A 26,884-nucleotide genomic window follows, 5' to 3' on the forward strand; every position below is an offset into this window, starting at 1 on the left:
AGCAAGTCTTTGAGTCCAGTAGCAATTAGCATAATAACTACCTCCTTTTTGAAGATGAGGTAGAGGTGAGAGGTGCTTAGAAGATGCTTCAGATCTTCCTTAATATCTCATATTAGATGACGAGTGGCAAAATGACTCATATGACCAAGTGTGCTATTTTGCTATTTTTTCTCCGTGCCTAATTGGATTCTTCTTAGACAGAAACAGATTTTGAAATACAGAATACTGTTACATAAAACTAAATCCTTGTCCAGGGTTTCTGTCTTTCAGAAATAGCACTGCTGCTAGGGAAAAATCTCTTAAGACTGCAGAGAGAAAGAAAAACCTGTCACACCTTTTGTGCACAACAACTCTTGAAGTTTTTGGGTTTTTTTCCCCCCCTGAGGAGGCAAAATATTCATCTTGTTTGTTATCCTCCAACTAACTGCCTGAAGCATTCCTGCTTCCTTTTCCTCTTCTGTACTTTCAGTCCATGTTCTGGACACACCAGGTACTTCCCTCTTAAACATCACATTGAGTTAATGATGTTTCTTCAGAACCCAAAATCATAAAACAAATTGGCTGCACATGCTGATAGAAGTTTGAAAAAGCCACCAAATTTCAGTGTTTAAAATCTACTGAGAGGAAACAATTTTAGAAATGGCCTAAAAAAAGCAAAACACTGCACTAATGAGATTACTGCAGCATGTGATATTAAAGACGTCAGGTGAAAAAGGCACCCACAGCAGGGACACTTATTTGTTTTCCTTATCCTCCTCATCACAATTAAGTCACTCAAGGTAAAAATTCAGAAACTGTGTGACAGAGAAAAAGCAATTATCTATCACATTTCTGTAGTCTGAGCTCTCATCCACAACTTCAAAAAAACAAAAACAAAAACAAATGAACAATTAACACTTCACAGCTTTCATCTTCCTTCCTGTCCAACTGAACTTTTTTTCCCTCCATTTACATTTCAAAAATTTCCAGTGTTTCAGAGATCAAGATCAAACTCTGCAAGAGACAAAAGACTGTGAGAATGTGATTTTTATTTTTTTTTTTTTTTCACAAAAATCCTGATCAGATTTGCATGATTCTGACAGTGACTTGGAGTCAAATTTCCTGAGATTATTCTAGCAATTAAATTCTACTATATTCAGAGGTGGAGACACTCCCTAGAACCATTAGGCTGAAGCACAGCCTGAAATTTTTAGTCAGTAATGCAAAAATGACACATCATGGCACGATTCATCAAGATACAGCTCCGGAATTTTTTTTGTTCTTTTTCTTTTTTCCACAACCAAAATTACATGGCAAATTTACTCTTGCCATTTGCAAATTGCCTTCTGCAGGGAATTTGACAGCAGGAATTTCATCTAGCTTTAATCTGATCATCTACACTTTAAATAACAACAAAGAGAGCATTGCTTACTCCATTTTGCATAGTACAAAATAACATCTCACACAGAGTTAGCTTATATTTCCCAAGAGCAGATCAGGAAATGAAGTACAATCAAATTAATATACTCACAAAAAACATTTTATTTCTTCTGTAAATATTGTTTTGAAGCACATTGTGGTGAGGAGATGACTAACCCCATTTAAATGGGGCACTGGCCATATAGCTATGGCCGTTAGCACAGACAGATTTATTACAGGATTAACACTGGTGGTGTAAACCTGAAAAAGTCTGCAAGTCTTTCTTAGCCTGGAGACAACAAATTTGGTAGGAGTGAGCTATTTTCATAGGTGTCACCTAGAGTCTGCCCTTTCACCAGCTTTGCCACCAGTGTTTTATGTTTCACTATAGCAACCCTTTAAAAATCTGCAAGGCCTCTGATGCCCTTTTCCTAAGAGGAGGCAGTTTCTGTGAGCTACAGTTCTGGCTTTGGAGCTTGCTATGTTGTGAAGTCTGTCAGCACTGACTGCACCCCTCCAGCACGCCCTGTACATACTGAATATCAATGACATAAGTGTGCAGGCCAGGCACCCAGATGCTTCAGCTCATCAGCAGTTTTGCAAACACTACCACGAGCTGGTGCAGTCCTGTGCTTGCTGCTGAGAGATCCCAGTTCACGTCACTGAAAACTGCATCCCCCAGGAATCAACTGCCTGCCGGATTGCTTAAACAACCAAGAAGCCTACAGCAATGTTGTCTGTCCACTTCCCTGTTATCACAATGACTTTGGGGTTCTGGAGCTTTTCATTTGTCTTTTAGTTTTTGGTTTGGTGTTTTTTTTTGTATTTTAAATTTCTTTAGATTTAACAGGAATAAATGAGGTATTTTCACATTTGGAGATAACCGGGCCAAAATTACGATCTGGCAGCCAAACCCTCCTTCAGAGAACCTCTCTCCAGACTTTCTCCTGGCTTTTTGCTAAAACTCAGTGTAGCTGAGAAGCATACCCATGACACATCTGGTGGTTCTTTCTAATGGAGAAAGCATCCAAGGAAAATAACGTTCAGAAATCCCAAACAGTTGCTTAGCAATTAATACCAATAGCACATCAGCTCTTCAACTATCATGAGCAGCTTCAACATAAAACCAATAAAGCACAGATGAGAGAAGTGAGGAAATAAACATGGAAAGACTGCCTCCACTTATTAAAAAAAGCTTTTTTTAAGTTAAGAATTACTAACATGAGTGGTGTTGCTTGTGGCTAAGATAAACAACAATGAAAAGCAATTCAAAGCTATCAGTCATACAGAAAGCATCCCAACCACGACCTCAGTGGCTAGCGAGAATTCTGCGGTACCTAAAAGATCTCTGTCACACTGACAGGGATAATGCTGAGGAAATCATTTTCCAAGGGCAGAGTTTCTTTTTCTCTTCTAATACGAGCTCAAATAAATAAAAAACAAACACACTTGCAATAAGCATGCATACAGGAGATGTTTTGGGCTGGAAGTCTCACAGGCCCTTGTGCTCAGCCTGTGGATGACAATCATAGCAGACCTAGCCAGCACCTGGCACAAGGCTAGCCCTCAGCTTCAGGCCACTGACCACCAGCAAAACCAACATCAACATGCCCCCTGCATCCCATCCCTACAAAGGTACTAGTGTTTTCTGCTATTTTTTGCTAGAGCTCTCCCAGCACAATTTGCCTCTTCCCTGTTCTGGATGATAGTACAGATCAAGAGTTGGAGTTAACGGTTTTGAGGATCTGGTTTCACATCTAGTTTTGAAGTAATATCACTACTGGGGGGTAGCACAAGCAGTGAAGTCCTAAGAATTGTTCAGCATATGCACTACACATGCTTCTTTTACAATTAGATAAGCTGTTAGTAAGTACACACAGCTTAGCCACAGCCATTTGCTCTAACCACTGAGGAACTGCACTACAAGGGGAACGCATGCCTCAGTACCCCCACCACAAAGGATGCTACAGTACATCTGTATCTTGTTCAAATATTTTGATGCCAATTGCCTAGTTTTCATCAGTTTATGGCTATACTCATTCATGAGTGTCTCTGAATGCCTCTTACCCTGCTGGGAGTTATCAAATCTCCTATGTGAAGCTGAGAGATCCTCACTCCTCTTGTGAGGCTGTGAAGTAGCAATACTGACCTGTGTCAGGATACCAACTGCCACCATTTCCTTACAGTTCAGGGGGACGTTTGCATTTGTAGGGCAGACCACTGCAAATAAAACTATCTAAATTGTGCTTTCAAATATACTTAGCATTATCCTCATTCCTTTTTTGTCATGTGTGTAACAAGAAAGAAGTCATTCAGAGACTTTTGAACAAAGCTAAGACAGCTCCTTCATAGACCTAGGATGCATATCCACCTTAATCAGAGAGAACCAGTGAAGTGCAGCAGGGCAGCTAGCACTGCACAATATCAGTGAAGACAAGTATTTTTTGGTACCTGGTCTGTTTTGATTAACAAACTCAGTGGCTGAAAATTTCTTGCAGTATGTAAGCATGCACATGCTTGACTCTGACCTTTTAACTCCTGCTTCTCTTTTTTTTCCATCTTTGCTCTGCCTACCTGGACTAATTATAGTGCTCACAGTGAAAAGTATGATCTAATTTATCACTTAGTGAACTTTTTCCTTCAGATGAGTTAAGCTTTGTTGTTCCAGGAAGTTCCTGGATAACCGTAAGAATTTACCTTGAAACAGTACTAAAAGCTTGAGATCTTGTAGGGTCTCCCAAAGCAAGTATGATAGATTTTGCTCAGTTGCTCAAAGTCCAGATAGGCAAGCATTCATTAATATTATGTTATAGGTGGAAAATGCAAAACATTTTTAGATCTGTTTATCCCTATTCCACCTGCAGAGCAAGGAGATTGCTGACACAGTGCCCAGATACGAAAACTGCAAATGAAAGTCTTCAGTTTTTTGCTATTTCTTAGGAAAAATAAACACTACGCAACCCAATCTGACAGCTTCACTGAACAAAATATGTGAGAGCTGTTATTCTGAGGCACACATCTCCACAGGGGAGAAGCTAAAAATCGCATTAGCTTTCTTTTTCCTCAAGTATTAAAAATGAAAAATACGTCTTCCCCTCATCTGCAAAAGGTGGCTTAAAACCTGTTTTTACGTATCCATCAGCCTCTCATAAAGATCTGTCTGTAGACACATTCCCTATTAATTAGCTATTTAGTACCCATCTTGAAAAAGGATAAGCAAATGTGTTTATATTCATTTGCAATGAAGCTGAGGAGCTAATAGCTTTTACTTTCACTAGCAGCACTCATATTTTCATAGACAGATACAGATATATGTATACATATACACACACTCTCTGAATGAACAGAGGCTGAAACACACAGGTCAGTTCACTGACAGATGTGAAGACAGAGCCTTTTTTACAAAGCTGTAATTCACCATACGTACAAGAAAAACAGCTACATAGAAATACGCGTATCTTATTAGATGCAGTGAATAGAAATGCTTAAGAGCAGCCACAGGGTACTTCACCTCTATCTTAAAATAATGTTTTTCCCAAGTAGATATGCATTATTTGGGGTTAAGAGTGGAGAGCATTTTTCACCTACCCGTGTCTCCCTTCAGTGGGGCTGACCAATGGAACACACATCCCGAGCGCTAAGTGATGAGCACACTGTACTCCCTCACAACTCCAACCAGCATCTGCACCTACCCATGTCGGAACAAACAACAATAAAACACTGCCTCCCCAAAAATCATAGCCACCACAAGGTCAGTAGGATAGCACACAGAGACACTGCATTTGAGAACAAAAGAGTACATCCCCATGGGAGGTGGCTTCTAAGACATGAGGCACACAGTGTGCCTTATGCTTTGCTTTCATATAAAAGCAAACATATAAACTGCCCCACAGGCTCCATGCCCACATGCAGCCGTTTCATCTCAATCAGCCAGTTTCCATTCATCACTAACAAGACATACCCACCCTTCCTTCCACAAAATCACATATCTTAAACTTTTTATCAGGCCTCCACTTGTGCTCACTCAGTCATGATTCCCACTAGTCCAAGATAGAGATACATTAGCGAAGCTAATTGAACAGTACATGGATCTTTTTAGTTAATGTAATGCTATAACACGATGGAAAGCACAGCAACAATAGGCTGCAGCAAGTGAGGATATGCTCAGATGCAGCAGCCATGGACACCAAAACAAAGGGAAAATGAAAAAAATCTGCTTACCCTTAGAAGGCCTCAGGTATGCTGGGATCTCCAGCAAGATACCCTCACCTCCCCTGCCAACCCTTACATCAGGTCTGGGAAGGGGTGGATCCTGGCTCCATCAGGTGCAATCACTCGGGTACATTGCATGCACCTGAGTTCCCCTGGGTTGGTCCTGCCTTCCTACCAGGTGCTCAATCACTGCTTCAAGACATGACTTAGCATTCCTGCTACAGTAGACAAAACAAAATACTGAATAAAAAGGAAAATGGAACTAAGATACTTCTTTGAACAGCTATCTGGCACTGTAGCAAAGTGCTATTATCAGTGGTCAATAAGTTTACCAGGAGATAACAGCACACAAATGTATTTCTGCCTCAGGATCGGCTTCACAGGAGTCATAGGCCATCTCTACCAATGTAACTGTGAGCATGGGCTTGGCCAGCCATGGCACTGTTTAACACTGTGAGCTGGCTAACACAATGCATGTTACTACTCTGAAAAGGCACAGGATAAAAGCCACAAATAGAAGGAAATTTCATCATTTTCTTTCTAATCAGCTAAATTTTTTTCCTGTTCAAACTAATGGAAGCTCTACTATTTATTCACAGTTGAGAGGTTAATTGGCCCAAGGGGAAAAAATTACTCTATTAAATACTTCCAGTTTATTTAAAGTAAAACTTTGCTGGAATTAAGTTGAATTATTAATGCTGGTTGTTATATATATTTGTCCCCAAATAACCTTTTTCTCATGACACTATAGTGACAGTTCAGGGATCTCAGTAATGATTTTTTTAGTATATTTCTGTACTCAACTAAAAAAGATAACATCCTTAAAGGAAAAGAACCACTGTTATTTCCATTTCTTACACAAAATTTGTGAAATATCTAGCAGTATTTCAATGGACTGTTTAAATACACAGGTATGTACATTTGCCTACACCCAGTCATTCCATAAACAAGATAAATTCACACAGTTCTTATGGACACCTTCTAGCAGGGGAGAAGCTAATCGAGTAATAAATTTGAAGTTGGGCTCTGCAAATTCCACTTATCTTCAACTGGAGCTTCAGTCAGTCAAACTGTTAGGATCATGGAAAGAAAATGGAATTCCCTGTGCTACTGAAAGATGAGATATGAACTGCCGCCTTCATACACAATCAGAGCACGGTTTTGAGCATCACTGTGTACTACTCCAGTGAATTATTACAACAGTGGAAAAGAGGATTTTCAGCGCAATTCTACTCTTCTGTGCTTATTTGTTAACGAAAATGGATTTCTCCTCTTCCACTACAGGCCATAGGTTTGAGCAGTGCAGCAAGCACACTTCAGCTTTTATGTTCATCATTTAAAGATATTCAGCAAATCACAGGGTCTAAATCAAAGATCATATCTCCAGTAAACATTTAATTTACAGATGTCTGTGGAATAATCTAATGGTTTTCAAGGTTTCTGTCCTTTTAGTCCCCCCCCAGCACAAGCAAAGATCTTTATCATCAGGAAGATTACCACAACACAGTTGCCTGACCTTTTTAAACCTATTTTCCTAGTGTCAGAAAGCGTGTGATAAAACAACTTGCATAGGAAGTTTATCAAAGTGTTTGTTGTCATCGTTTTTCACCCCAAAAATAAAATCAATTGCATAAGCAATGATAAAAATAAAGAAAATAACATATATTTTAGCTGCTCGTCAACTTAGCTTTAAATTATTATTAAGTTTACCTGCAAAGGACTTGTTTTCCAGCACGTGCAGATATGAGTAGCACAAGGATACCATAAAATATGTAACATTTCATGGTTTTGAGATCTGCATCTAAATTAATTGGACTATTAATGGCAAAATGTAAGAAAGAAATCATATACCTTTTATTTTCACTAATGGGCAGTAACACCTTGGCATAATTGATTAGCAGTGCTTATTTCTGATGCACTGGCATTTGACAGATGCAAATCTTTGTGTCTAGATATGCATAAAATGACAAGCAAAACAGGAAAACATAGCCAACTGTGATGTGAATACCTCAGCCCATAACAAACACGCTACTTGGTCAGCAACAAATTTAGATTTTCCTGAGTGACACAGAAAAGCTCCAGCCATAAGACTCCTTATCCCTCATCCAAATTTATCCCCCAATACATTTGCCCTGTATCTTTTAGGTTCCTAACAGATCAGACAAAATTCTTACAAAACTCCTAGTTCAAGCTCACATCAGTCTTTGAGAACTTAATTCTACAGGCAAAACATTGTTATTTTAACACAGCATTTTATAGTGGAAGAAACTGTATGAACAGTTAGACTCCAAACAGTAGCAAGCTAAACAAAGCTGTTTAGTTCCTCTCATCCTCAGGAATGATCACAGCTCAAAACATCATGGCTGCTAAAAGCAATAAAACCCTATAAGATCCAGAGAGGTAAACCAAAAGATTGGATCACTTAACTGTTATTCCTGCAAACACATATTATGAACAGTCCAAATGCTTTTCAAGTAGCTGTTCATAGGACAGAGATGTTCAGATACACCAATATTTATCAGGGTGGCTATTTAAGGTTCAGAAGTCCAATGAAATATTTTTTAAAAAAATCTGTTTCTGTCAAATGTGACTGTATTCATGAGATTTAAGATTACCAGACCACTATCTTTTAAAAACTTGCTGAAATGAAAATTCATTTCACAATTCAAAGCAGATACCTATCAGTTCTCACCATGTAGAAATTCCATTTCTTTCCAATCACACTTTCAAATGAAGTGTTTGGAGCAGGGATAACTCCAAAATATCCCCACACACATTCTTGATTTCATAAAGGTTATGTTCATTGAGTACTCACAGCACTGAATAATAATAATGGTACTGGCTATTTGTGTCTAGACAGTATCACGAGTGTAACACTTAATGAACAATAAGCCAAAGGTCAGGATATATCGGGGTTGGACTCGATGATCTCTGGAGGTCCCTTCCAACCCCTACAATTCTGTGATTCTGTGATATTTCCTATTAAGCAGGTATCTTCATCAGGAGCTATGTTTGGAAGCCTGTTCTGCACTACACCACCACACTGTCTCATGCACATTGTCCTGAGGAAAATCTGTAATTGTCTCCAAGCTTTTCATAAATTCCACTTCTACTACCAGTGTGTTTTAATAAGATGATGAGACTTTTAGAAGCGAAAAAATCTATGAGAATAAAACTAACAATTTTTACAGCTAAAAAATCCCAATCCCTATTCAATCAATGATGCTTGTCTTCCTACTCTCAACGTTAAGCCTGCTTACCTCCGCATGCGTAATTTCAATATAGGATTTCATTTCTGCTGTAAAACAACATATCAGAATCAAAGCTGCAGATTACTATAGTGCAATGTTGGTGCTAATTGAGTTTCTTTATATATTAGGCTTAACTTTCTGCTTAGCAAGGGCTTTTTTTTCCTCCCCTAAATATATTATTATCGTACATAAGCTTCTCTCTTTCTTCATAACAATGATACGCTCTTCCATGTATTAAGTCTTTGTTTTTTTTTCCCCTTATTTTGATTCCCTCATGTAGGAAAGCACAATCAAGTTAAAGAGCAGACACAGTATGGCACATAACTGCAAGTAAGTCTCCAGGCATTTTGCATGGACCGAAAACTGGACAGCTTGGCAAACACGAATGCATTGCGACAAGGAAATATAAGCCAGAAGGGGTGTCCAAGGGCAGTGGGACTGTATTTGCTTCAGGATCTGAATGTATGCTCAGCCCTCAGTGGAGTTCATAGCCTCTAGAAAGCTACTGTTGCCTCTTTCCTGTGAAGATGCTCCTAGGCTTCTCCCTACCCTCTCACCTACTTGTCCAATGTACACATGCCAAGATTTTGCCACATACCAAATCTAAGCACAAGGGTTGTCTATGCTCACTCTGGTAATTTAATTTTTAATACCTCAGGCTTTAGACATTTTGTTGTTTACTTACATGAGATACTGAAAGGATATTAATAGAGTATCACATCCAAAATGACTGAATTTTTGCTAGTCAAAGCAATATCTCCATCTGTGATTTTAAAACTAAGTGTGAATAACTGTATTGTCACCAAAGATATTTTGCTTTTAAAATGTATAATAACGTTTGGCATTATTCTAGATGTTCATACATCACTCAGTATTCACGGTACACAGCTATCCAACACTGTGTGAGAGACAGAATCTCTAATACTTACAGCCAATCATCATCATCGCAACAGCAAAGATCTTCTCCCCATCTGTAGTCGGTGCAATGTTTCCAAATCCAACACTGGTGAGGCTGGTCATTGTAAAATACAATGAGGATATGTAGACAGAATCCTTGCTTGGCCCACCTTCCCATTTTCCAAAGCCAGATGTGTTAAAACGGTAAGGTGTTCCTATTGACATTCCCAGCTGATAGAGCCAGCTCTCGGTTCGGATCGTGTTTGTATCCTCGTCAATGACTTCATAGTCTCCTATGCTGTACCAAATGCAGGCCAACCAGTGTGCTGCGAGACCAAACACACACACCAGCAGAACCAAGACTGCTGCTCCGTATTCTATGTAGTGATCCAATTTCCGAGCGACACGACCCAGGCGAAGTAGTCTGACCACTTTAAGTGAACTGAAGAGGCTACTGATGCCCTAGAAGGATGAAGAACAGCGAGCATTAGAATCAAAGACTGAAGCAGCATTTGTAACTGACATTTGTAAAGACACGAGATGATATATCAGAATTAAGTGTTCATTAAAAAAAAAAAAAAAAGACTGTGAAACATGAACTATATAATGATTCTTTTCAGGGATGGACACATGCCTTATCTTTATGCACTAACATTTTGCAGGCCTCTGAATTTCACTTTTGGGTGTTTTCGATAGGTCAACAAATATCTGTGTAAAGGCTTCAAATGATAGGCGTGCTCAGTTGTGCAGGTAAACTGCCCCTGAGTATGCTCATGCTACATTAGGCTGGCTGAAAATACATACAAAAATCACTGACCATTAAATTATACAAATCTAATATTTGAGAGGAACATAGTAAGACACCCACTGAATTAATTCCAGCAATTGGAGTCATGAACCTCTCATAGCTATTTCTGACTTTCTCATCAGTACAATACTGGGCAACACGTGCTCTATTTTCTCAAATATAACACAGTCTGCAGTATTTAGGTCAGACATAGGAGGAAGATAAATAAAGGTGGTCTAAAAAATACTGGAAGTACCAGGCGATTTGTATTTTTTCAGTGCAAACATGCTTCCTGTGTTTACTTTCAATGTGTGAAAGTAAAGACTATCGGTCTTTCTATCTCAGATGGACCGCACAAAGATTAAGTACTTCAAATATCTCACTGTCTAATCCCCACATCATTTTTTTGACAGCTCTGCTATCACTGTAGTATTTCTGTGCTAATACCACTACAGCTCCCATAAAACAGAATTAAGATAGCATGTAGGATTTTACGTTAACTCTTAGACTGATTTCCATTCCCAAGTAAAAGTAGATAAATAAAAACAGAAATTCAAAGCCATTTGGAAAACTAGAAGAGCTGAACAGTCTTTCATAGAAAAGCTTTGCTTTTTTTTTTTTCTTTCTCCCCTATTCCTCCTTATCATGATGGCTTTCATACAGAGAACTCTGATTAAAATTTAAATAGACAGGTTTAATGAGTATTTCTGGAAATGTATAATTGCATACTTCTGGTCCCCAGCTTTTACTGGAAGTTTGTTTATTCCCACATAAATACAACTGCTTCAGTATCTAAGGCTGGTTCAATGCACTAGAAGAGATGTTTTATTAAATAATTACTTAAAGCATATTGACTCATGTTCCCCAGGACTGCAGCAATGTATTTCCTCTTTATTTCATGAATTTGTCATGATTACATTGGCTCATTTTCAGAGATAGATATAATTTGTTACCTCAGAACACATTATCTATTTCCCTTCAGGGGAGGGAAAGCAGGTACTTCTGAAGGCTAAGTATGGAGGGAAAAAGAAAAAAGGGAAAAGAGAAAACATAACAAAAAACAAACTAAATAAATAATTCGATCTTTAAGGCCTCTTCTAACCCAAGTCATTCTATGATTACCATATTTTAGAAAGCAGGCGTGCAAGTCCCTGAGTGATGAGCATGTCTACATCCTAAATATCTGCATTCTAGTACTACCACACCATTTTACAGTCTTTTCTCCCAGGACCAAAGTCCATTTTTCCTTAATGTCTGCACAATTTTAACAGGAAAACAACATTATACTACATTACTAGAATTCACCAGTAATGACCAACTTTTAGTTTTAGTCTAAAAATAAAGCCTTTAATCACACAGTGCTTTTAAGTCCATGGCAATGGCAAGAAAAAATTACATCCCAGCACTCTAAAAACCAGTTTAAATTTTGCTGGAAAATGACACAATATTTGTTCTATAAAATGAAGTTCATTGCTGGATTAAAAAAAAATCTGCTTGTCAATGAGTCCTACCAAAGAAAAACAGTGATTCAGCAATGATTCAGGAAGGACTTAGATGTTTGGGGATTTGATTAATTCTTAATTGAGTTAGACTGAAAAGAAGGACTAGAAATACTAGGGGGGAAGAAAGAAAAAAAAACAACCCAGAAGAGGAGCTGAAGAAGCTGGATATAAAAATAGGAACGCAAACTACAATATCTGAAATTAGATGACAAAAGTTTAAAGCAAAAAGCCTTCAGAGCTTCAGAACAGAGTATCTGGAGATCACTGTATTCTTATCTGAACTTTCCTTGTGTAATTCCCAAAAATGGAATTTCATAAAGCATTTCAAATAACGTAGACTCAGAAGAAAGGTTTTGTCTATTCTAAGTGAATCAATACAAAAATGAAGAAATGTGTAAAGATTTTTTAAACAATTCTTTTAACATTTCCTAAGTGACAGAGTTTCAAATTGTTACAAACAATGAAATAGTCTATTTCATAGGCTGTTAAGTAGAAAAAAATCAGATAATTCCCCAAGACTTTAAAACAGCACTTTTTGTCACTAAATTTAGCAACTAAAATTTTAATACTCATGGGAATAGATCTGCTGGATTCAAAATTGACATTTTTAGATGGCTGCTTTCCAAAATAGAACTGTGCTTTTCGATTACTGTCCATTCTAATGCTCTTATCTGAGCAGATTATTTTTATGCTTTTACCATACAGATGTCTCCGTGATGTCACACACGAAAAAGAGCTTGAACTCAATTTACTCCTCTGGGTGCTTGTACCACCCTCTTAGCTTTCTCCTGCTACAACATTTGAGAGGCAGGTTCAGAAACACTCAGAGTTCCTTCCGCCCAGACAAAACCTTGGTTCATAAAGAACTAGAAATTGTATTACCGGTCCCCAGATGCCCAATAACCCCTTCCCAAATGCTTTGCTATAAAGGATCAATTTTAGGCATCTACAATGCAGACAAGAAATGACAAAATAAGGAATATCCCACCAAGTTCGATCTAGGCTAGATTTATTCAGAGAGAGTTCCACCTGATTGTATTCCACAGATCCCTCCTCTGGGGAGTATGTAAAAGCTAAGAAATCTCTTCTAAGTCCCTGGTAGAAAATCAGTACATTTTTAAATATATTTTTCTTGCAGGGAAAAATTGTCAGCATAAAATGATGAATTTCACACACCATTATATAACAAATTTTTTGAAGTAACTGAATGAAACTAAACATATTACTGCTCATACCCACACGTAGTTGCCTGCTGGTTTTTGGCTGGGATAGACTTCACTTTCTTTAGTACAATGTTAACTACATTTTGGATTTGTGACAAAAACAGCATTGACAACAGATATGTTTTAGCTATCGCTGAGCGGGGCTGGCACAGCACCAAGCTCTTCCCTGCTTCTCCTACTAGCAAAGATGCTGGGGGTGCAAAAGAAGCTGGGAGGGGACACAGCCAGAACAGCTGGCTCCAGCTAAACAAAGAGATATTCCATACCACACAATGCTATGCTCAGCTATACAAATGAGGAGGAATTTTCCAAGGCTGCCATTGCTCCATGACTGCCTGTGCACTGGTCACCTCATAATGCATAATTTTTTAAATTTTTTATTTTTTTAATTATCAAATGGTCTTTATCTCAACCCCTGAGTTTCTAAATTTTGCCCTTCCAATTCTCTTCCCTCATCTCACTGGGGGAGAGTGACAAAGTGACCGTGGTATTTAGTTGCCTTCAAGGGTTAAACCACAACAAGTTGCTGACATTTTTTCAAATATTTAATACGCTGGCTGTTTTATTTTCATTGCTAGTGATGGATGATGCATGGAGATTGAAAAATCTGTAGTAAACCAAAGGGCAAGGTCAAAGCACTGAGAGCCAGAAGAAATAACTCAGTATTCTCTGATTGAGCAAACTCAAATTTCAAAAGCCCTTATAATAATAAGCACAACAACCACCACTCCCTCCTCCTATGCAATTTTTAAGGAATAGAACTATATCTCAGAAGACCAGCATTCTTCAGTACTGCAGGAAAACAAAATCCATCAGAAGTTTATCCCATTCAGGGTTTAAACCCATTCAGAAATTTATCCATGGAACACTGCTAAAACTAAATTTCCATGCATAATGTTGCAAATTACACCTACTCACTGTGCACTTTTACATAGATTTTCTTCAGTATCACCTTTTTTTTCTGCAGAACGTGACCTGCAGTCAGTGTCTCACAGCTGTATCTCAGCCACGTGCCGAATCCTCTCTCAAAACAGAGGATCCAGAATATTGATGTTTTGACTTCAGCTTTGCGTCGGACAACAGAAGATTTATACCATTATTTCCACATACATGAAGAGAGGTAAGGAGAAAAGATATTGTGATAAATCACTTTGTGATGGTGTTTTGTTTTTTTTTGAAAACATAAGGGTGGTAGCAGAGTATTTATTAGTTACTTGTGTCTCTACAATCCTTAAACCAGCAGCAGTGGACACTACAGTGCCAGGTGCCGTACAAATAAAAACAAGTTACTGTTCATTTGCTGAGCAAATGTGAAATCAATTCAAAATTTACTGCTTTGTAACAAGACATGGGATGAAAAACTTCAGCAAAGAAGTAAAACATGACTTTCATCCCACCTGCTAAAGCTGATTTAAAGCTAGGATTTTAAAAATAAATCTGCATGACAATATGGTAGCATTCAATTTTTATGTTGTTATTTACTTTCCACATGTACAGAATGAAAACAGACAAACTAAGCATTAAGATATTTTTTTCTGGGCTCCAAGGAAATATAGTTTATTTACTACTAACTATTTTTAGAAAGAGAAATACTGACGTACATTTGCTCTATGATTTCTAGCACTTTCTTCTTACACATAACAGTTGATGTTCTGGCTTCACTTCAATTAAAGGGAGATGCAGGAAAACAACAACTAACCATTACAAGAATGAGAATGAAACAGAACAAAAAATATATTATTTGTCAAAAAAAAAAAAAAAAAAAAAAAAAAAAAGGAAGATGATAAACCAGTTTTATCACTAGTGTAAGAGAGACAAGAGCCATGGAAAGCAATACGTTGCTTCTTGGCATTTGATTCCTTCGTCAGCTGTACTGCAGTCTGGCAGAAACATGGCAGCCCTGTCTGCCATCAGGTCATTATTAGGACTTTTGATTTTTGTTTTTTTGCCTTTTCTAATTTTCTTAATTAGGTCTGCAAACACGACCTTTCCTACAGATTGCCATATTGAGCATGAGATAACATTATGCACACAGGTCAAAGTCAATATCTAAACTTTCTGGTTGCTGCTGTGGTTCCAAGTACTGAAGAACACAGATCTCTAAACTCACAATGCTTATTTTAGTCAGACATCCCCCAGCTTGGTTAGAATCCATGGAAAAACAGCAATAATTCATGTATACGAGCATAGAGTGCAAAAAGAGATTAAAAGGCTGGTTTTTCATTTATAAAGCTTGCCTTGCACATATAAGCACCCTCAGAAAACCAGCATATGCAGGAAACAAACTTTTTTTAAAGCACTGACTGTAAGATCAAGGCCAGAGATAAAGATACCATGCAGGTAACATAAAGCTTCCAATTGCTATTTACCCATTCCACATTCCCAAATCAAAAATTTACCCGGGTTATGTCCCGCCTTGTAAGGGGAGGGAAGGAGTGACCAGAAAGTTAGAAAATGATTTCTGTTGCTCCTTTACATCCTTACAGACAGCTGTTTTCCAGGGCTTCTGATTCAAAGAACCAACCAGTTCCAGAAGGTTTTTTTAAACTTCCTCTGAATGGGCAAACATCCAAATAAAATTTAGTATTACAGGCATCCAGAACCACTCCATCTTAGATTCAAATCCAATCCCTAATATAAAATAGACTATACAGCAGCCATTTAGCTATTCAAATAAGTACTCTTTGCCATTTCATCTGATTTTCTGCCTCAGATCAATACAAGTATGCTGAACTGGGGAAAAATAACATGGTAACTGATCCCTGTCTCTGAAATATGCTTCCCTTTATATGCAGTACAACTCAAACAGCAGCTTTTTGAAATAATTCAGATTCTAATAAATTCAATTAGCTCTCCGTCTTGGGCAAAGGCTATCACCATACATTATCACTAAAAATGTAATTCAGTGTTTTAATTCTTTTAGCCTTATACAGATTGAATTGCTTCTGTAGACTACTACTCTCTCTTTAACAGCATGATAAATCATGTCATGCTTTTCAAAGCTATGAAAAAGCACCTTAAAATGCAATCACATCCTCACTTTCTCACGACTTCACCAAAACATTCATCTGAATGCTAGCAGTGAGAAAAAATACCTAACTGGCATCCTATCAGCCACAAGCAGAACCTACGGAGTAGGTGCTGGGCAGGACATCCTTCTTTAGTATCCTTTTTTGGGAAGGACTGTCCATTAGCAGATAACATAGATGCCTCTGAGACACAATTTAAATGAGCTGAACATCTTATGCATGCTTAAGCACAGGAAAGAATCCTAAATGGTTAAATGGCAGAAAAACTTTGCAGTGCCAACATACAACACCAACAGAGTTCGTAAAATAGAGGGTTCTGAAAGCAGCCTGCTCCTCAAAAGGGCAGCACAAAAAAGGCACTTCATTAGAAGTATGGAGGCTGGGTTTTAAGGAATTCGTCCCTTCCCATCTTCCGTCAACACATCCAAGAAATGTTTAACAACGTTTCTACTGTGCTTGGATCTTACTTTGGTATTTAGCTGCTTTGTTACAGATGCTATAAAGAAAGTTGGTTATGACTGCTGTAGTTTTAATCAGCCACATAAAAACATTCATTCATTACCAGATTTGTCAATAGACTTGACTCACATGCAAAACTAATTAGACAGACCCAAATAAGAGAGACGAACTACAAGAAGTTTCAAATGGATATTAAATTATATAGCTGTCTGCCATTTAAAAGACTTTAAAAAGTATATTTTCCAGTTTGCACAATTCATCTAATAAAAGTATCTATGATCCCCTGTTTATTTTATAAAACTATAAATACCATGGTCATTTACATTTATTGCCTTTATTGTAAAACACATCTAGAGAATTTGTATGCTTTTTGGTTTAGCTACTTCAGTAATTCCTAGATAGCTCATTTGTGTTAGCAGGAGAGATTATTCCACTAATACGATTTAAATTAATCTATTGCAAAAGTACTGCCTTGCATTTGCCAAAAACCTGACCAGCAATGCATTCATTTTATCCGCATACAACTCACTGTACTTTCAAGTTGCACCATGCTCCCTTAGCACTAAACAGCTTAATTTATTTTGATTACTTCTGTATTGTGGGCTTTTTTTCTGGGACTTTTTTTTTTTTTTAATCATCATACATTTCGTCCTTTGAAAGTTATATGTGTGCTCTGTCTAAATGCTAACTTCTCTCTTATTGATCCACTTAAGTGAACCCTAGATCATTGATATTGAATACATCTTTCCTGATGATCTTTCAGTATGCATTTATTTATCTCAACTACTAAGAATTATATACGGTTCTCAGTTCAGTATCAGCCAATAACTGATCACAGTGTTCCACTCAAATATATATAGGGAGCCTACAGTAAGAACTGCTATTTCAGAGATTTATACAACGCTGACATGACTGGATTCCACTCCAAACATGAAATCTCACAACAGTGTCACATGTAATAAGTCAAACTGTTCCCAACATAAATTATATCTTATGGGATTATGGATAAAAAACACAGTATAAAATTGCTTGAGCTGACACTGCAAAAATATGATTCAACTTGCTTTGGAATACAAGGTCTTAGATTGCATCGTTCTTGGAAAAAAACTACTTTAAGTCTGCTTTTTTATTAAATTTACTGAACAGGAAGAGGTAATGTTACCCCTCAAAGTTGGTGATATTTCCTTAACTGAGGCATAATACTAATTACTATAAAGGATCACTGACAAATAGTATTGTGATTATTCAAATTCAAAAGATACTAACATGGTAGGTGTTAAGGGCTGTGTAAATTTTAGACCAATGTGTACTTTTTGACTCAGGCCATACTGCAGCATATTGTCTTAACAGTACTAAGATTAATCCTAGCATTATGCTGCTTCATCAATCAACAGATTAAGTTCTATATCAGGTCATGAAAGTAATTTCTACTTAACAGTATGATCAGGTTGCCATGTAGAAAAATCAGGAGAAATATTTATACCTTTTCTTTCACTTCAGTACCAATGGAAATTCCTCTAAATCTATTCTCATTTCTCATTTGCATTCTGTTCACGTCTATAATCTCTGAGATGCTGCACTCTTTCTCCTTCAGCATCACTCTTGAGATCAGAAATTTCAGATATTCTCATATCTAATTCCAGGGCCTTGGACAAATACATTCATTTTTTTCCCTCTTCCATCTGTAGATTGTATTTATTCATACTTAAGTGCCTCTTGTATTATTCTAGTTATTAATAGCTGTATTGATTAATAGTTAATGAATTCAAAGTATTTTTATGGACAAAAAAAATTCTCAACAGTACAAAGAGGAAACCAGAATTTCAATTATATTTTTTAAAATGTGGATTGAAAAATATACTAATGTTCCAAATCGTAATAAACACAAGAAATTTTGAAATAGGCTAAAAAACACAGAAGTCGCAGTTTTGTTTCTAGACAGTATTTTTCCCATTGTATAATATTTTTTCCATTTTATAATAGAATAATGAAGTAAGTTGGCAAACAAAAAGTTGCTCGAAAATGGGGAAGAAAATCAATCCAAATTCTTTTTAAATGAGTATGTCTTGTCAAAAATATTTATCAGTTCTAGTTTCATATGTTATAATTAATCTTACATTGTTGGAACATCTTGAAGACAAAACCAGCTTCACTACTGATGTAATGAGGGCCAAGTGTTGAGACAGTCCCAAAGTTACCCAAAGAGCCAAGAGACTCAGTACCCTATCTACACTGCTTTTAACTTCACCAGCTTCAGGCCCTGTGTACACTGCAAAAAAAATGTTTCTTTCACAACAATTATATCACTCTTAGAAACAAGTCAACCTGTCAAGTTAGTTCCTCCACGGTCCCCTCAGTGTCCTCAGTTTCTCTTATTGGAGAATGATAGCAGGCAGAAAAACAGTGAGCTTTAACCTCTCAGTCTCCCTTTACTATCACATGTGGAAAACACAGAAACATTAACATAACAACTTATAGTCTTCATCTCATTTTACAGCCACTGCTGTCACTGAACATCATGTTCTCTCTGACAGCTTTTTTTTTTTTTTTAATGTATTTGTCAGATGGACAAAAAAGCCCTCCCAGTAGCCATGGCCACCTACAGTCTCCATTCTCAAGGAATTAGTTACAGCTAAGCCAAAGTAAAACGTGTATCGACCCAGTCTGGACACTTAAAATGTGAGCAGCAAAGCCCTGCAGCTGACTTAATCCAACAGTTAAGTAACATGGTGTGCGAACTGGGGTGGGAGGCAAGTAAAATCTAAACCAGTGCGTTTGAAAGAAAGGGAGCTGGTCCACAAGGGAATACTCTTCACAATACAGAATATACAAAGCAAGACCTTTATATTTCAAAGACTCCTTGAATGTGACTTTTTTTCTTTCAATGAAAGGTTATCTTTTTCTCCACAGGCATTTCATGAAATGACAATTAACATATACTGTCCCAAATCTCCACCTGAAGTGCACAGCATTATTCTGCTGACATTGCTGGCAAAGCCCCTCAGGTCCCGTAAACCAGCCTGTGAGCCCTTCACAGAAGAGCACCAATTTACACCAGCAGACGCTCCTCTCCAGTGACCTTACAATGATTTATATCAGTTAAATGTCAGAACCCACTAGGGAAAATACAGATGAACAGTCTTGACAGGACAGCATCAAGAGAAAGTTTTTTCCTTGGGCATGATGGCTAAAGTAACTAGAAGTACTGCTGTTATACTGATTAATACTGTTGAAGAGACACAGGAAAGCTGAAGTACCAATCATCTCATCATTAGAATGCAACATCCAAACAAAGAAACTGGAGAAATCCCACCTTGTGTAACAACTTCTCAGTAATTGTTGCCCTGAGTCTGTGCATGTCTGTCCGCACTCAGTCCAAGGCTGTGACGGCCTCTGCTACAGACATTTCCCCCAGGGATGTTCTGTGGGTCATCTCACCAGCCTACAGATATGAAATGTTCCTCCAGCAAAAATCATTAGCAGATTGTTACTATTTGCAGAGGATGAGAAAAGGTTTTTTTTGTTTGTTTGTTTTAAATCTTTCAACAACAGAAATACTTGTGGGCTCTCCTTTCAATGCTTTATCAATGCTATGATAAATTAACACATGAAAGCCCTGAACAGGAATTTTAAACAAACAAATACCTCAGGTCAGGTCTCACAAGGCTTTTTGCATCATCTTATTTGTGTTATTTCCGTCTGTAGCTCTATATAAAATGAAAACCTCTCCAGGGAATTAAATATCAAATATTTATATACCCAATAGTTTGCCTACCAAACCTAAGTTCAAAAGGAAAAATACTTTAAATTAGATGAGCCAGTTAGTGTATTTTCACAAAAGTATTGCAGTTTTACGATTTTACCCAGATATTTAATTGGATATAATTTTCTTTTAATAGCTAGTTTGTCCTTTATAACACGTATTTCAAAGGAACTCATAAAAATTAAATATTACACACTAAATTTTAAATACTAAGCACAGATGAAACTCTTATGTATGCCACAGATAAATACAGACATAATTATTTTGTGATAGATTTTATAAGGTATAGTTAAAGATGACTCTTGCAGCCCAGTTCTTAAAATTTTGATAACCATTCATGAACTCTCTGATCTAGTTAGGCATGAAACTTGTTTTTTTACTTTTTAATATTTGAGTAATATTTTCTTGTTAGCTTGAGCCAGTAGGAAAATAAGCAGTACCAGAGTAGCCTGAATGTTAGTTCTTCTGCTGGCTTGTGACTGGTTCCTAAAGAAATATTAAAGAATTAAGGAGGAGCTTACATTTCTAGATTTCTCCCTGCCTTTTCTTCTAATTATGGAATTATCAAACAGCATCTTCAAGTGTTTTACTTTCCTCTAAAACTGTTGCCAATGGTGCATGCATCACTGGGCATCCATACAATACTATCTGGTGGGATAAGATTCAGCCACTCACCACCTGCCACATCACAATGAAAGCAGCTGAGAAAAGGGAATTGTTCACATGAAGAATTGCCCCTAGTAGACATACCCTGCTCAGTTATCAGTGAAAGGAAGAGAATCCTGCCCTAATAAACCATCCTTACACACAACTTCAAGCTATTTATTGTAAGTCAGATTAAGCAGTTTCTTTCAGAGCTTTACACAAAAGCTGTCTGCTTCTGCCTTGTCCTCCTGAACTTCGACAATAAAAGAAAGTAAATATGGATTTCTGACACCAAAACCTCAGCTTCTGGCAGTGCAATTAAAGATGGATCCTTCCAGAGAAGGCTCATCAGCAGACTTCTACATGCACTGAGGGCAGCTACTAGAGACACAGGAACAATAACCCAACATATTCAAAAGCAGTCATTTATTTCTTCTCCCCTCCCCGCACCCAAATACAAAGTGATAATTAAGGGGTGAAAGTGGAATTACTGACCTCATCAACGTTCTCAAATGCGTTGATCACATCATATGGCAAGCATGAGAGCAGGTCGATCACAAACCAGGTCTTCAAGTAATTCATGCGAATCAGCTTTGGGTCAGAGATCACCTCTCCTGCTGGTCCCACAAACGTGGTGTGGAAATTAAGTACAATGTCTACCAAAAAAATGACATCTACAATGCTGTCCACTACTAGCCATGCCACATTGTTCTGTTTGGTTTTAAAGGAGACATTATAAGGGACCAAAATAGCCGTGTAGAAGGTTAAAATCAAGATGATCCAGTCCCAGGTAGTCTTGAAAACACAATAATGCAAAATTATATGTGGTGGAGTCTTTGGTGCTTCTTGTTTGTACTGTGGGAGAATTTCGGAGCCCAGCTGCAGTACCTATAGTGACAAAGATTTTAGGAGAAAAAAGAAACATTATTTTTTTTTTTAATATTAATTTTAACATCATAGAGTCTTGAGCTCAGTTGATAAAAAGACATGCCCACTAACCTCTTCTAACATTATCAAATTGTAAGTCAGAAAAAGTATTCTGCTAAACAAAAAAACACAGTAGCAACCAAAGATCAGTTTTCTTATTTTCAATGTCATTAATTATTTTTTTACTACGACTAATGTGTTGAGCCTGCAAGACATGCAGAGAAGAGAATGCACCTTTCACAGTCTGAACAGACCAGACTTATAAATGATGGGAAGGAAGGCAGTTGCAAATCAATCAATCCAGCACCTGGACACTGCTTCTAAATGCTATTTTGCTTTACTCTTCACTATACTGTGTCTGAAATCAAGTCCTGTACGACAATCATGAATGTGTAAAGTCTCTGTTCCTGTGTGCTGCACAGGACTGAAGTCCATGAATTATTATTATTAGCTTCAATAAACTCATTTCAACCTTTAACGTTTCAGGGAGAAAAGGTCAATATCTTCCATATCTGATGGTGAACAGTTGGGTTCAAATACAGTTAGGTCTGAATTCAGAAAAGCACTACAGCAAAAGATGATCTGTCAGCAACTTGAGGTTGAGCACATGTTCAAGTGTTCTGCATAATTAAAATCTTTCCCATTCTGCACAGTAGTACAAAAAGAATACAATCATGCTTTTACATTATGCAATACCTATGGAAAATCATGACAATGTCTTAGGAACTAAATTTCCTCATATCTGTTAACAAGAATACTCCTGTTTATATCTGTGGTTCTACATCAGGGTGGAACCAAGGTGAGTGACCTGACTCAAAAAAAAAAAAAAAAAAAAAACGAACTAGTCATATTTTAAAATAAAATTTATACAGGATGAATTATGGGTAAAAACAAAAAGGAAGTGGAAACTTGAGCAAGCGAGATGTGTTTCTTAGTGCCAGACTCAGAACCTGGGAGAGCATGGTTTCTATTTCTATTTCGGAGCATGGTTCCTTTTTCACATTTATTTACAACATAGTTCAGAGCAACAGGCTACCCACTCTGGGAAAAGATCAGACAGCATATCTAGAATAGAAAGGATGTCTTCCATTCATGCTCCTTATCTCAGCTTTGTTAACATCAATTATTTGGACATGGATTTTTATCTGCAGGCTTTCTGGGTACTTTTTATTATTCTTCTTTGTTAACTAGTGGGTTTTTGTTTTGTTTTGTTTTTCTTCTCAATAGATTAATCCAAAAAAAGACAAAAAGAAAACAACTGGACAAAACAATCTCAGATCAAGTTCCCTGCTGCTCTGAACCTTACATCCTCACATAATCAGTTACTCTTGTGCACCACAGAGGTCAGACACTGTCAGATCACAGTCCCTTGCACATGTTTAAATGACTATGAGAGCTGAAAGGCAAAAAAACAAGCCTGCTGACCTTAAGCGCATTGTGTTTTCCAGAAGAGAAATAGCATGACCTGCTCAGGAGACCTGCTGGTTAGCACAAGGGCATCAACACTATAAGAAAAAACTGAAAACCTAATGAAGTTTGTTTCACTGAGTTTCTAGAATCACAGCAAGCAGGGGAATAGAACATTTCCCTCTAAAAGTAGGATACTTGCAGACCAAACCAGGACCCCAACAAGGCCCTTAAAGTATTAAGTGCCATGCCACTCCTAAATCTGATTCACCCAGTTTTGCCACAATGAAAATTGTTGGCTTGTGCTGTGACAAAGCTAAAGTAAGCACAAGACTAAAGAAGTCTCTTCTCTACAGGAGGCAATGGCCAACACAGTTCCCAGAAGTCCCTAGCACTGACTGGAAGATGTTGTGTACTGACCTGGTAATGTGTATGCATGGCATGCATCTCCTACACAGCTTGTTTGCAGGCCCAGCTACAAATGTTTGAAGGTCTTTTCTTGACAAAAGTTCAGGCCTAACATCAGTACTGCAAATACCTCCTGCATTCCCTTTTGAATATTGCAACTGTACCTGGATCAGTTGGAAAGCACACTACTGGTTTCAGCAAGGCTTAGCACAAACAGCAGCTCTCACAGCAGATCCCAAGCCTGAAATATGGTCCACTGGCCAATATTCACTCACTGAAATAATTAATCAGCAAACCAAGCACTTTTCATCATACAGTGACATTCTGCAGATGGCTAACTGGATTTTAGTCCTAGCGCCAAGATCTAGCTAGCACGGGAAGATATTTTTCACCCTTTATATATGGAGGGTGAAACATGATTTCTTCTTTGGTCATCAGATAATTCCTAGCACTCTTTGGTTTTTTTTAGCCTAAATACTATTTGAAAAACATCAAGCATTTTGATAACGATTCCGCTCAGTACAGGAACTTCAACCGTATAACACAGAAAAATGCACTTTATTTTTAGATTGTTTATTAAATTTACATATCTAAATTCTAGCCTGACAATTGCATAATGCACTCCATTTTGGACACTTCTGGTCTCTTTGCCCTCCAAGAACTTGTGGAAATTTTGCATCCTCCAAGCTGAAGTTATTGGAAAATCTACTAATGTATTGCCATATACCTAAATAATGGGAGCCATGGCGAGAAAAGCCTCTGGCAATAAAGAAGAGGCTAAATTATGGTGTCAGTTATTTTGCTGTAAATCACAAAGAATACCAGTAAATCCAGTGGAACTGAATGGATGTAAAACTTAACTGAATGCAGAGAAAAACAGACTTCTCATTTCAAATCATTAAGAAAACAAACAACTTCGCTGCTTTAGTGTTTTAAAATGTCATCACCAAGTACAAAGCACTCTCCACTAGCTTGTCTGAAACCCAAAGGGCTACAGTGCAGAAAAATAAAAGCATCAATCTCTTCTTCCACTTTTATTTAGAAAGGAAACAGAATCTAAACTATCTGAATGGTTAGATTTATTAATAAACCTTTTCAATTTCCACTCTCTCCCAATAGCTGATTAAAATGAACACGGAGTCATGGTTTCACCCAGTCTCCAACAGAAGGATGAGCACCAGAAGTTTGCATGCGAATCTAAAAGAAAAGAGCAAGGAGAGAGCAGGAGATGGGCATCAGGGAATGACAAAGAGATGCCAATCACTTGCAAGGTGGAGAAGACCACTTGCAGCACACCTGGGATATCTCCAGCCTTCTGTTTAGGTAGGTTAGGGTGACAAATTCCAGTCCTGGCTCCCCCTCACTACACCACTAACATACAGACCTTATAAAACCACTCTAATACCTTGCCAGAATTGCCAGAGTTCTCCACTGTCATGCCAAGCGTCATGCATGGTCTATGGGGGTTGGACTCGATGATCTCTGGAGGTCCCTTCCAACCCCTACAATTCTGTGATTCTGTGATTTGCTCACCATACTTCCAGAGACGCACACCACTGCACGGTTGTCTGGAGAAGAGAGCTATAAACCCACTCTCTATGCTATATAGCAAAGCCAGGAAGATGTAAAGAGAAGTACATGCTGCCCTACACCAAGGTGCTTTTACTGTACTCCAGTCTCCGAGGAGAACAGTGCCAACCTGAAACACAGTATTTGCCGAAGCAGACGTGTATTACTACCCACCCACACAAACTACGTAGATACAAACTGCTTGTAAAGATACTTCTTCTCAAGAAAAAAAAAAAAAAAAAAAAAAAAAAAACACAAGATAAATATGAGAGCAATTATGAAGAAAATGCATGCAACTACATAAACCAACACGCCAAGCTTTCACCCATGTGCACTGATCATTTTACTATCATTTTATAAATAACTGAAACAGCTCTGGTTTTGAAAGACTTTTCTCCATTTACATCATTGTACCTCAGTAAAAGAAATACTTATTTCAGAAAGTTATTATTGGAAGTATTCCAATTACTTCTGATTCATCAGCAACTACAGTCTTATTATCCACATTTATTATTTGTGGTAATGATGCATGATGTTTTAATCGCTCTTTAAAGCCAAAGAATATTGTTTCAAGAGCAGAAAGGAAGAATTTCACCATGAGTTTCAAAAGGCTGTGTTTTGGATTTTGTTTTCGTTTTAAACAGAATAAAAGTGATTTATTCTAGACTTCTTTAAAAATGGTGAATATATCACTAATCAGGACTAATAAAAGTGCATTAGCAAGTGTTTAAAATGATTTATTTCTAAGAATGAATAACTTGGGAAAAATCCACATTCATTTTCGACTTAATTTCCCCCCTTTTGTGTTTACAACAGCGTATTTGCTCTCTCATTCTCCCTTTTGTTCTCCTAAGCACCTACACAAATTACTCTCCAGCCAAGAGCTAGTTGCTAAATCTCAACTTGATGTATATTTTAATGGCAGTTATAAGTCCCTAGTAAACAAAATTCACCAAAAAAAAAGAAGAAAAAAAAAATGGCAGAAGGTCCTTTGTTAGACAATGCTGCAAAGCACCATTATAATTTTTCTGCTTGTATGCCTCATAACTATTTCATTTTTTAAATTATGACATGCTCTTGTTTACCCCAAGCTGCCTGGTAAATGTACAGAATGCATCAGCCAATACCACGGGTGCAGAAGACAGTGAACTTTGCAGTGACCAGGAAGGATGGTTCCTACAATTAGTTCTATAGTAATAAAACCACAGAACCGTTTCAACTACTTTGTACTCACATTGCAAAGTGTGCTTAGAGTTACCTAACATCCCTGCATTAATTGCATAATGAATTTAAACAGTTTTTACATGATTGCTATTAGAAAAGTCAGGCTAGACAAATCTACACTCTGGCAAAAGTCAGAGACTAAAGCTTAACGCTCACTGCTTGTATTATCCACAGCCTGTGGAT

General features: G+C 37.5%; 1 protein-coding gene across 13 annotated transcripts in view; it reads right to left on the bottom strand.

Moving 5' to 3' along the window:
* The window catches only part of KCNH1 (potassium voltage-gated channel subfamily H member 1), a 180,541-nt gene that overhangs the window by 120,743 nt on the left and 32,914 nt on the right, over positions 1 to 26,884 (bottom strand). For all 13 annotated transcript variants that reach the window (XR_007375193.1, XR_007375192.1, XM_048936276.1 and 10 more), the window contains 2 exons: positions 21,662 to 22,054; positions 9,791 to 10,220 (listed from right to left, as the gene is read on the bottom strand). Coding sequence is in view for 11 of the 13 variants with exons in the window: in XM_048936276.1 (XP_048792233.1) it covers positions 9,791 to 10,220; positions 21,662 to 22,054 (823 nt within the window). In the remaining 2 variants the exon portion in view is untranslated. The remainder of the gene's footprint in view (positions 1 to 9,790; positions 10,221 to 21,661; positions 22,055 to 26,884) is intronic.

The sequence above is a fragment of the Lagopus muta genome, chromosome 2, assembly GCF_023343835.1.
Source record: "Lagopus muta isolate bLagMut1 chromosome 2, bLagMut1 primary, whole genome shotgun sequence".
Taxonomy (NCBI): domain Eukaryota; kingdom Metazoa; phylum Chordata; class Aves; order Galliformes; family Phasianidae; genus Lagopus; species Lagopus muta.